The following is a 12,967-nucleotide window of genomic DNA, read 5'->3' on the forward strand; positions in this document are numbered from 1 at the left end:
CTTGCAACAATATTGAGTGTATGTAGCCACCATAAAAATTAATACTTGTTCCTAAAAATGCTGCTCGTTAATGGAAGATCCAGCCTGAAGCTACATTCCTTAATACGTATGCAAAAAAATGGGATAGAATGAAGGTGCTTTTGAGTCCTCACCTCCTGATCTCTCTTGCTTGGCCAAGGCAGATGAAGTATTGAAGGATGTCGCGCAGAGCTGAATAGGTGGTTTGGGCAGGGGGTGCTTTGAAGTGCCAGCTCATTCTCTGTTTGGGGACCTTTGGTGTGACAAACCGAATTACAGCGCTGTGCCCGTCTCGTGCCGCGGGGCATCAGCTCTTTTGCGCTTGGGTTGCAGCTCTTCCTTTCTCTGTAGGCAGCGGATGGTACGGTGTCGTATTTACCCCCAGCTTTGTAACTTTGTTCAGTTTACAGAAAAAAAATCTTCATCACGACCTCAAAAATACCCACATTTAATGTCTTTGGCCAGGTGACAAGCGATACCTCTTGAATTATCCTATTTTGTTTTATCGAACGACTGAAAATGCACATTTAAGCAGTTGTATCCTCTAAGACAGGTGCCTGATAGGAATACATTGATTTTTGAGTCTTCTTTTGCTCTCTAAAAATAATCAGTGCCAGCTGTTTTTTTTTCCTGGCACTTCTCAAATATTCCGGTCACTGATAAGATAATTTTTTTTTAATTTTCAATGCTACGCCTCAGTTTAATGAGATAATTATTTTTTTCCGTGCCGTGCATCGGTTTGGCTCCTGCAGGTGTTGTGATCCACCCCCAATATTTAGTAAGAAGCATTTTTAAGCTCCCATTTCACCATTTGAACTATGCTCAATAGGGGAAAATATATTTTTATGGATCGTTCGGATATCCGAAGGTGCCGAAGGCTACTGAAGCGCTGGAAAACGTCGGCCCGGCAGAGCCGCTGTGGTGTAAGAGAATGATCTTGACTGCGTCCGATGCACGGAAATTTGATGCTGCAGCTTAATAACACTTGAAATTTTGGAATTGCATCCAGAAGAGCTGCGGATTATTTATATAATCCCAGAGAAGGGCCGGAGACGTGTGTATTCACATTTAACCTTCTCCTTAACTCCTGCGATATTTTACGTGGCAGAAAACAAATGTGGGTTTTGTTGTGTTGATTTAATGGCAGAGCTCTGATTTGATTATTTTAATTTTTTTTTCTTTTTTGGAGGGCGGGTGCATATTGTTTTTTGTCTGTAACTAGCGAAAAGTAGCTGAGGTCTAAAAGGAAGGATAACACAGGCAGAAGCCAAGCCGGGGCTCGTGTTACAGTGGTATGCTTTTGTTGCTGCTAACGTGTTTTTGTTTTTCTTCATTACACATATTTCTCCTGGGAAAAGCAGGAAAAATATGTCTGTAAAATATACACAAGGGTTCCGTGCTTCTGCTAAGAGGTTCCAGATGGGAGGCGTTACGATAGGGGACACTTTCTCCTGCTTTTTTGGTTTGTGGCGTTGATTTTGGTGACAAACTGCAGGAAAATTCGTGTCGGGCCCAGAGCTTCAATTATTTGATTGTTTTTAGTGGTTTTTGGGCTGCCCAAGTGTGCAGTGGGAAGCTGAAACTTCGTTTCTAAACATCTCTGGCCCCACGTAGAATCAGTAAATTAAAAAATCTGAAAAAAAATAGGGTTTTGAAGGAATTTTGAGAGGCGTCCTCCAGGGGCTGGAGAGTGTCCAAGGGTTGTACACCAGACCGGATATCTCTCCCTAATTTAGATGGTTGACAAGGAGAGGATGGAAGGTGGTGGAGATGCCACTCCAAGGGCTGAGACTGTCACCCATGGGTGATGTTTCGCTTCCATGCCAGGCAGCAGCTCTCAACTCAGCTGAGATTGGTGTTGTATTAGAGATGCTCTTCTTCAAGAAGACCTCCCCAAACTTGGATGGCTTGTTTCCAGGCCTGTCTTCAGGCTGAAGGTCCACAACTTCACCACCCGAAGCAAGCAGGGCTGCAGCAAGAGCCGCAGCCTGACCTCGGGCAAGCCGTTGGTGATACCAAGCTGTCATCACCAGCTCTTAAAATAAGTGAGTTTCAGCTCCAGTGAGCACTTCTGAGTGCTGCTAGAACCACCAAAAAGTCACAATGGAGATAAGAGCTTGCATATGGCAAAACGTTTTGTTCTACAAGGTTGTCCTAAGGGAATGTAGTCTCCTTTACGGATGTTTTTGCGTATTGAATTTTTTTTTGTTTTTTTGAAAAGTTCTTGGGATGTCATGTGTTGTATCATTTGAAACCGTTTGAAAGCTGGAGATGGACTTTTGACAAGGGTGTGTAGTGACAGGACAAGGGGCAATGGCTTTACACTGAAAGAGGGGAGATTAAGATCTCCTCTTTTTCAGTTACATCAATTAGATCTAAGGAAGAAATTTTTTATATTGAGGGTGGTGAGGCACTTGCACAGGTTGCCCAGAGAAGTTGTGGCTGCCCCATCCCTGGAAGTGTTCAAGGCCAGGTTGGATGAGGCTTTGAGCCACCTGATCTAGTGGAAGGTGTCCCTGCCCACGGCAGGGGGGTTGGAACGAGACGATCTTTGAGGTCCCTTCCAACCCAAACCGTTCTATGATCCTATGAAACATCAACATTTCCAAGACAACGTACTTCTGGCCAAAAAGAGCCAAAACATGTTACTTTTGGAAGTATATGTAGCAATGGGTGAAGACTGCCTTTCTACGGCTGTCTGTGGTGCTTGTTGCACTGAAAAGCTGTGGGAGATGCTCCAGAGGCAGCAGTTTACCCATCTTCTGCAGAGCACTGAAACACGTAGATGTTTCTCTGGTTTTGGAAATGGAGAAGTCATATTTCCTTTAACAATGGCTTCACAGCAGGTGGTCAACAACTCTGGAGACTCAAAAGCTTCAACCTTGAGAAAAAGGGGCAATCCTTGCGCCGTGCACGTCATCTTCTCCGTGGCTTGAGGGACATGAGCTGTTTGCCATGCGTTGCTGTACTTAATCTCGTTCTGCAAAAAGGGATTACGCGAAGTGGGAAAATCGTGGTATGACTTGATGTTCTGTTATATAACATAACCTCTTCGATAGTCACTTTAAGGTTATTATTTTCTATCTCTATAGGTATGAAAAACCCATTTGAAGCACTGATTACGGAGATTTTACTTGGTCCTGGGACCTGTTAGACATTTGCTATCCACATCTCATGTAGTGAAGTTTGTTCTTTGGCTGCAGAACATAAAGGTTGGGAAGGGTGAGCATGGAGAGACCACTTCACCAAGCTACCCAACCTTGGTTTGGGATACTTCTGTAAATCCAAAGCTTAACCTGGACTGAAGATGTTTTTTATTTTCCACCGAAACGTTTGTTGGATGATGTGTGGGAGCTTGCTGGAAAACATGTGCGTTTGGCTGCTCTTCCCAGGGCCGTCCACCCTTTGCATAAAAAAAATAAAACGTATGAGTAGAGGACTAGGAATGTGAGCCAGACCTTACGGATTTGGCAGCCTCTGCCTCCAGGATCCATCCATACCATTGTTTGCCAGCGTAGCCAGGTTTTTTTTCCTGTTACAGCACTTGTGTAAGGAAAACTGTCCCTGTTCGGGAAGAGGACTTAAGTAGGAGGCTTTGGTTTGGTTTATGGGGTTTGATTTTGTTGCATCGTGGTTACGTGGTAATTCCTTTTCTTTTCTGGAACGTCGCTTAAAAGGAAGAAGCTGAAATGGGCTGACCCTGCGCTTAAGTATGGGAAAAAGGAATATTCTGCCAACGTTGAAGCGTTTGCCAGGAATGCGGATGCTAAATCTTATTTCTTACGTAGCTGATAGAGCATCTGCATCATCAGAGCTTTAAATCTCTCAAACAAGTGTGTGTTGCAATGACTTTTACAATACTTTATCCAGAGTATCCAGAGTATCTTACTCTCTAAGGGTACTTAGTGCTCTTGATGTTTCCATTACGTACACTGGCGCTTCTTTGGTTCGGTTAAATTGACCCCAAAACCTTCTCCAAATCAGTGCACGCTCATTAAAAGTCATTTTCTCCCATATAACTTGCCCTGTACTTTAAGCTTAATTGCTGCAAAAGATTCGTCGGTTAATTGCTCCATCCCAGGATGGTGACTTGATTCGTTGTGGGGGGCATTGCTGCCCTTGAATAGTCTCAGTTTTGCTGTGGTCAGGTAGGTTTAGTGCCAATAGTTTACAACGATAAGACATTTTTAGTTGGTATAAACTATCTGTAACAAAAAGAATAAAATTAAAAAAGGTGTTTCATAGCCTGTGTCATAGAATCATAGAACGGTTTGGGTTGGAAGGGAACTCAAAGATCATCCAGTTCCAACCCCCCTGCCATGGGCAGGGACACCCTCCACTACACCAGGTTGCTCAAAGCCTCATCCAACCTGGCCTTGAACACTTCCAGGGATGGGGCAGCCACAACTTCTCTGGGCAACCTGGTCCAGTGCTTCACCAGCCCCAGAGAGAAGAATTCCTTAGATCTAATCTGAATCTCCCCTCTTTCAGTTTAAAGCCATTGCCCCTTGTCCTGTCACTACACACCCTTGTCCAAAGCCCCTCTCCAGCTTTCTTGTAGCCCCTTTAGGCACTGGAAGGTGCTGGAAGGTCTCTCCGGAGCCTTCTCTGCTCCAGGCTGAACAACCCCAACTCTCTCAGCCTGTCTCCATAGCAGAGGTGCTCCAGCCCTCAGATCATCTCCGTGGCCTCCTCTGGACCCGCTCCAGCAGCTCCATGTCCTTCTGATGTTGGGGACCCCAGAGCTGAACGCAGTATTCCAGGTGAGGGTCTCAGGAGAGCAGAGCAGAGGGGCAGAATCCCCTCCCTCGCCCTGCTGCCCACGCTGCTTTGGATGCAGCCCAGGACACGGTGTGTCTATTAGTGTGGTAGAACTCACTTGGCCGCCGGTCAATAACTGTCATTACGAAACGAAGTATTTGATGTGTTTTCTACTGAAACCTGCTACCGCCAAGTTTATCTCTATGTAGTGAAGGGTGTGTCATCGTTGACAGTGGGATGAAGAGATGAAGAGTGTTTTAGGCTTTGTAAATGCAACAAATGGCACGTTTGTTTGGAGCAGGGAGATCACTTAAACATGACTTTGGAGCTTCAGGCAGTCTTGGCAAGCCTGTCCATATGGACCTGTTCTCCGTAAGGTCCATATGGACAGCGGGTAGAAGAGTCTCATCAGCATTTCTCAGATGTCTTTATCCTTTGGACTTTCCCCATCTAAAGTATTTGAAAAGTTCTTTGATGGGGAATGAAAAGCAAGGAGAGGACAGGGTTGCATCTTTTGGTTGCTATGTCAGCTTAAAAAATTGTATTACTAATTTTAATGGGAAAAAGCAGAAAACTATATGGTTTTGAGAAGCTTGTAAGCAAAAAAAACTGCTAATAGGAGACACTACAGAAAGCAAGCACCACCCAAGAGTTGTTCTGCTGTGTTCTTTGCTATCAAAGACTGGTATAGGATTGGATTTTGTTCTAGGCAATGTGTTGAGACATGACTTTCATATCCCTGCTCTCACTGCACTGGAGTAGTGAGGAAGATGGCTAGATACTTAAAAAGTAAAGAGTAATTGAGGTTGGCAGGGACCTCCAGAGGTCATCTGGTCCATCTGTGCTCAAAGCAGGTCAAGTGGGCTCAGGATCTTGCCCTAGAGCAGTTGCTGTTTCTTGACTTGATGAGGAGTTGGATTCCCACCATGGATCAAATCACCAGCACCTTTGAACAACCAGCTGCTGTGGGGCTTGCAGAGGTTTGAGTGCTTTTAATTTCTTCTTCTACCTGCAACAGACTTGTATTGCAAGGAAGAAAAGTATAGATGATGATGATTATTTCTAGAACTTTGCAACTACTTTCTTTTAAAAATACTGAGTTGTTTTATTTCATGCAACCTTCTTTGTGCTGTAGGCATTGGCAACCAGGAGATGCCGTGGGGGCTTTCAACTAAATGAGGAGGTGGATTGAGGAGGAATGCCTCGAAGTGTGTTGTGAATTGGTTTAAGTTGTATATAAATCCTGATGCATCTGAGAGACTTGGAGGCTGGATGCATCCAAAGCTGCGTGGGCAGCAGGTCGAGGGAGGGGATTCTGCCCCTCTGCTCTGCTCTCCTGAGACCAACCCCCCCGCCCCTGCAGTGCTGCGTTCAGCTCTGGGGTCCCCAGCACAAGAAGGACGTGGAGCTGTTGGAGTGGGTCCAGAGGAGGCCACAAAGATGATGTGAGGGCTGGAGCACCCCTGCTCTGGAGACAGGCTGAGAGAGTTGAGGCTGTTCAGCCTGGAGAAGAGAAGGCTCCGGGGTGATCTTATTGCAGCCTTCCAGTGCCTAAAGGGGCTCCAAGAAAGCTGAAGAGGGGCTTTGGACAAGGCTGTGTAGTGATGGGACAAGGGGCAATGGCTTTAAACTGAAAGAGGGGAGATTTCCATGAGATCTAAGGAAGAAATTTTCCACTCTGAGGGTGGTGAGGCACTGGAGCAGGTTGACCAAAGAAGTTGTGGCTGCCCCATCCCTGGAGGTGTTCAAGGCCAGGTTGGATGAGGCTTTGGGCAACCTGGTGTAGTGGAAGGTGTCCCTGCCCATGGCAGGGGGGTTGGAACGAGATGATCTTTGAGGTCCCTTCCAACCCAAACCATTCTATGATTTGTAACACATAAAAACCCCACAACAATGTATTTTGTCATTATAGACCTTGTGTTTAAACTGCTGTGTCGCCTTTGCGGTTCGAAATGGAAAAATTGGGTTTTGGCTCTGCAGTGTGCCCCAGTGCCCCCTCGACAAAAAGAACAACCAAAGAGAAATCTTTTAAAGGTCAACGTTGGGCAGTTCAGGGTTGCCGGTCGTTGTCGGTGAGAACTCTGCTGAAGCTTTGCACCTCAAACACTATAAATACTTTGTGGTTTGTGCTTTTTTTTTTTTACCATAAAAGCATCAACGGCTTCGTTAGGCAGTGTGGAACATCTAGCCACGACCAATAGAATTAAAGAACGAGGTGTCAGCGCTTGAACTCGTACGTAATTGCTCTAAACTAGATATTCAATATTTTTCTTGACCACCCAGAGCAACGCCTTGAAGGATTCACATAAATATTGTTTTATTTTGCAAGAATTGGGATCATAGCTCATATTTTTGGGCTTCGGTACTCAACGAGGTGCTTCTTTAGGTGTCGTGGTCTCTGCTGCGTAGAGGTGGCTTTGAGGGCTCCTTGTGGAAACCGAAAGTCGGGGGAGATATGTCAAAGTGGTGTCGTTTCAGCGGTGCAATTCAAATTGGTAGATTTTTATCGGCTGCAAATTTAAAAGAAATAGTTCCCAGGGCAGAAGCAATAATGAGGAGGGATTTAGAAGGCTCTAGTTTAAGTAGTCTCGATGCGTTTTGTGTTCTGGCCATAATTCAATGTATTTCTGTTAAAAAGCAATATCACAGGACAAGAGTAGTGCCGGGAGCTTGGTTGCAGGCTGAATGAAAACGAGCAAAAATTATCTTTATCATCCAGCTGGTTTTGTTTCAAGATACAGAAGGGAGTTCATAACGACAGAGAATAACTTAAGCCGGTGAATGCCCCGGTCACATAAAAAAGACAGTAAAATTACAGAATTTCATTTTTTTTCCCTGTGTTTCTTTCTCTTTTGGTATAAAGATATTTGTGAATTTTTTTTTTTTTTTTTTTTTTTGAGTATGACATATAGGATATTGAGGACAAAATAGCCTTCAAACCTGGAAATAAATTACAGGTGATGTTTCAAACCGCCACTCTTTGTGGAAGCCAACGCTGGGCTTCTCTAGCAGAAGCTACAGGTAAAGCACACGGATCTACATCTGACACCTGCATTGAATCCTCGCCGTTCCGTCGTTTGTGTCACATCCATCTAACTCCGGCCCCGGCATCGTACGGACCTGCACCCCTCTTTTATCCTTTAAGAGCCCCCATATGTGCCAAGGTTTCAATTCACAAATATTCTCTTTAGTTGCGGGAGTTCAGACTTCCCTGGCGGCTCTAGTGCTGGCTGGTGCTTTGAGTTTCCACCTTCCTTACACAATTACAAGTCGTTCACGCTTTGTGAATGCATTTGATTCAGGAATTCCAAAATTCACAGTAAACCAGGGAATATGAGTCTTCCAGCAAGGTCTTCTGTGATATTAACCTGTTTCTTGTCCCTAGAATAAATGAGCATGACTAAATCTTGCTCTGGGTCCCTTCAGTGCCCCACGATGGAATATAACTGTTACCATAACTATTACCATAACTATTACTATTCCAAGATGGAATAACATGTATTGAGATTTAAGCAGTTGACTCACTTTTCTTCTGATATTCATAGAGTCATAGAATCACAGAATGGTTTGGGTTGGAAGGGACCTCAAAGATCATCCAGTTCCAACCCCCCTGCCATGGGCAAGGAAACCCTCCACTACACCAGGCTGCTCAAAGCCTCATCCAACCTGGCCTTGAACACCTCCAGGGATGGGGCAGCCACAACTTCTCTGGGCAACCTGCTCCAGTGCCTCACCACCCTCAGAGCGGAAAATTTCTTCCTTAGATGTAATCTGAATCTCCCCTCTTTCAGTTTAAAGCCATTGCCCCTTGTCCTGTCACTACATACCCTTGTCCAAAGCCCCTCTCCAGCTTTCTTGGAGCCTCTTTAGGTACTGGAAGGCTTCAATAAGATCACCTCGGAGCCTTCTCTTCTCCAGGCTGAACAGCCCCAACTCTCTCAGCCTGTCTCCATAGCAGAGGTGCTCCAGCCCTCACATCATCTCCATGGCCTCCTCTGGACTCGCTCCAGCAGCTCCATGTTCTTCTGATGTTGGGGACCCCAGAGCTGAAGGCAGCACTGCAGGGGGGGTCTCCCAAGAGCAGAGCAGCCGGGCAGAATCCCCTCCCTCGACCTGCTGCCCACGCTGCTTTGGATGCAGCCCAGGACACGGTTGGCTTTCTGGGCTGCCAGCGCACGGTGTCAGCTCATGTTGAGCTTCTCATCCACCAGCACCCCAAAGTCCTTCTCCTCAGGGCTGCTCTCCATCCATTCTCTGCCCAACCCTGTGCTTGTGATTGCCCCAACCCACATGCAGGACCTTGTACTTGGTCTTGTTGAACTTCATGAGGTTCATGGTATGGCTTTCTGAAAAAATTAAGATTACTTTGCAAGTAGACGGGAAACCGTTTAAAAACTCTGGTCTATTAATACTTTCCTCTTTCTATATAGCAAAGATAAAATGATATATTTATTTTTCCCCCTAAGGATGAGTGCTAGAGAAGGGCAGAGGTGGGGACCTTAAACACGCCAGCAAAGGCATGTATTTCTACTAGTGCTTTCCGTGTAGAAACTTTTTATTCCGTAGGTGAACGGAGCAGTTGTTCCGTAGTGGAATGCACCTGTTATTCTATGTAGGAATAATATTCAATTAGAATTATCTATATAACAGCATCTTATTGTCCTTGTCATATGAGAACAAGTCACTGTGGTGTTTTTGTAAACGCAGGGATTTGGAAAACAGCCTTATTTCAGAAAAGACGTTAAAATAATCCTTATTCCCTCTGTAGTCTGTAATTAATCCAGATTAACTCAGTCCAAAATGAAGACACCATGAGCCTTTGGGATGAGGTGAGGAGGAAAGTGAAATATTTAGCCACGAAACTGTTAATTTTATTTATTTTTTTCCCCCCTGCTGTCCACGATAAGCATCTCTTTGTGCAGGAGGGCTGTAGGAGGCAGGAGGAATGGAGCTGCTCGTTTCTCCGTTGAATCACCAGCGCCGGGTCCAGAGGGATGCTCGGCTCCTACAGAGGAACGTATTGAATTTTGTTTCCTTCGAAATGTTGAGCCCTGGCCAGTAAAAGCTTCGGGCTCCCCGAGAATTTTAGGAATGCTCTTACGGAGTTTTGTCCGTTGAACTGCTCGGCAGCTTCGAATCAATGACTTAGTAAAGGGAAAGAATATGAACAGAAGATAATTTGTTTTAGGGAAGTAGTTATAACTCATTTTGTGTTTTCTGAGGCTCAGCTATTATATTGTACCCTGGTTGCAGAAGGACGTGGTGTCCTGTTCAAGTAGACGTAGATTAAACATGCATAAATTGAATTAATAGCACTTTTTTTTTTTTAGAGCCCAATAATTCCGTTAAAAACCAAACAAAAAATGTATTAAGTTGTCTCGAGTTAAACATCAGGAGTTTCTTTGGCTGCTTGTTGGCCCTTCACCAGCTTTCCTTCACCGTAGAGTCAGCCCTAAGTTTTAACTAGATGTTCTCCAAAGAGCTTTCTCATTGGCATCAGCAGTAAAGAAAAAAGCATGAAAGAGGGATATTATGGGTTATGAGTTCTGTAGGTGTTTGGGTTATAATATATAACGTGGTCTGGATACTAATCCTAAAAAAAGTCATAAAAAAAGAGGGCTTTTACAGTTCTCCGCTCCTATATTTGAAATGTTTTCTCCTCACTCTGTATGTTTCTTGTTGCAGAATAAATAAAAAAGATTTATTTATGTTTGAGCATCTTCCCAAAGAAATCCTAATAAATAGACTTTATTTCCCTCCATGAGCTATTACTTAAGGTATAAGCACAGGGAACCGGACCAGAAAATCCTTTTAATATTGTTTTTTGCTTAAATTCTTGATTAAATTATGTGAAAAGGTGAATTAATACAAGGCTGCCGTCCGTTGAGTGCGTTCGAGTTCGTTTGTTCTCAAGCGAACAGCGTTAATTAGGTGTATAAAGAATTTATCTCACTGCCTTGATGTGACACCTTAGATTGCAGTCGATCCTAGTGCAGGGAAATGCTCGTAACGTAATTAATATTATTTAAATAATGTTGAACTCGCTCGCTCGGCAGGTTTCGGCTATCGCAGAACTAGTTTTAGTCAAGCAAAGCGAATTCATATGCAACAGCTTGAGTTGAAACAAATCCCTGTATTCAAATAAGGGGGGGGGAAAATCACGTCGTTATTCTGTTAGCAAACTTCCTTTGGTTCTGGGATCATTAAATCTAACGAGGTCGCTAAAGAAATCTGCCTGGGGAGATAAAAGGAGACGGGAGAGTGTGTGTCACGCAGGTGCTGAAGGTGTCCACTGCCTTTTTGCCAAAATTTCGTTGAATTTGACCTTTATTTTTTACTTTTAGTTGCAAAGTGAAATCCGAAAAGGTCCTTTACAAAGCCTCAGATTATAGGTATAAAGCCCTTTTTAATCGTTTCTAATAAATAGCTGAGGAGGGAATAAATCCATCGGGAGCTCGGAGCTGAGCTCTGATGTTAAGCCTGAGCACAAACTGTGTTTGTAGTTGTCATTCAACGTCCGTACACGACCAACACTTGGAAATCATCTCGTGTCTGATTGCCTCCAATAAGGTTGGCTTAGAAGAAGCGGCGAATGATTATCGAAACGGGTTTAACAAAGGAAACGTTAATTGGAGCCGGCAGCTGGACAGATTCTGTCACCGTGGGCCAGACCATTCTGAAAGTGATTTAGGCACAATTGAAAAAAAAAACATTTTCAGCCAAGCTGAGCTGCGGTTCTTACAGGTTTCCAGCAGCTCTTCCGTCGAGAGATTGCTTTTAAATGGCAATAAAGGCCTGTCTGTATGAGGTGCCTCGCTAAGGCAGGGGGTTAGTAAAAGCTTCACGTAATCAAGACTTAAAAGCATTTTGATTTTGCAACAACAACAGCAGCGAATCGAAACGACAGTGTCTGAAATGCTGAAAATACTGCGGGTCGCGCCGGTGCTGTGTACGACGTTGTCTAACAACTGAGTAACCTTCAAAGCATTTTTTTCCCCCCCCCCTGATTTCACATATAATTAAAAAGCAGCTTCCTCTAACTCATTAAAATTTAGAGTCTTTGGAGCGGCGTACTTTTGTATTCATTTAACTGAATAAAGCACAGCCTTGACATAGACTATAATCACTTCAAATATTAAATCTCTCTCGTACAGCCAACGCTTTATTTTTATAAACAGTTTATCTGCCCTTCATGAATACCAAATTAAAAATGAACATGGTCCCCAGAAACTCGTCGTGTTATTTTGTAGACCCTTCAACCAACTTTTGCCAAATGCTCTTTCTTAATTGCACGACGACAGCAAACCCCTCCGAATGAATTCCGTAGGGACGCGCGTAGAGGCGAGGTAAGACGGTGGCTTTTCGAGCGTAACGATGGCACCTCTCTCTCTTCACAGGCTTTTGGAAATGCCAAAACGGCCCATAACAACAACTCGAGTCGCTTTGGGAAATTTATTCAAGTGAATTATCAGGAGACGGGCACCGTGCGAGGGTAAGTGGGAGAATGGGATTGAAGATGCTGTCCGTGTTCTTACCTGTACGAGGAGCCTAAATAGGCTGTTGCACGGGGTACGTGAAAAACCAGGTTGTTTTTTTTTTCTTTTTTTGGCCACTGTGTTTCCCACAATGGAGAGGAGGGGGAAAAAAAAATAAATTAGTGTATTTAAATCCACTGGCATGAAAATATTGGCATATTGAAGTGTGAATACACCTGAGCTGGCTTCAAGGCAGTTGAGGTCTCCTTGATCATGACGTCAGCTTCATCATCCAGCTGAAATGGAACTTTTCCTCTTAAGACAGCAGTTATGGAAGGAAAGAAGAAGGTTTTAGGTAGGATGGGTTAGGGGGCTGCAACATACGGTAGGAGTAGAGGCTGAGCGAGCTGGCTTGGAAGAGAAAGCCAAGGTGGGGGTGGATTTAATCTCCAGCTGCCTGCTGGGTGTCACAGAGGCGACGGCGCCAGACTCTTCTTGATCGCTGTCTAATCCCCCATATGCTTCTGTCTCTACCCTCTCTTTAACCCAGCCCTTGACCAGTTAGGACCTATTTTTTTTTTTTTTTTCCTCCTGAGCCATTGCAAGGAGATGTCTGTCTCCGTCGTGGTCCTCCAGAGTTTATTTCAGCAGCTTTTCTGCTACCCAAAGCTCATGGGACGTACAGCTGTGAGTCAAACCTTCCTTCTCCTGGG

General features: G+C 44.4%; 1 protein-coding gene across 4 annotated transcripts in view; it reads left to right on the forward strand.

The window, feature by feature from the left end:
* The window catches only part of MYO9A (myosin IXA), a 156,282-nt gene that overhangs the window by 21,459 nt on the left and 121,856 nt on the right, over nt 1-12,967 (forward strand). For all 4 annotated transcript variants that reach the window (XM_086620015.1, XM_086620018.1, XM_086620017.1 and 1 more), the window contains exon 2: nt 12,177-12,271. In XM_086620015.1, coding sequence (XP_086476141.1) covers nt 12,177-12,271 — 95 coding nt within the window. The remainder of the gene's footprint in view (nt 1-12,176; nt 12,272-12,967) is intronic.

Source organism: Tauraco erythrolophus, chromosome 14 (genome assembly GCF_009769465.1).
Source record: "Tauraco erythrolophus isolate bTauEry1 chromosome 14, bTauEry1.pri, whole genome shotgun sequence".
Taxonomy (NCBI): domain Eukaryota; kingdom Metazoa; phylum Chordata; class Aves; order Musophagiformes; family Musophagidae; genus Tauraco; species Tauraco erythrolophus.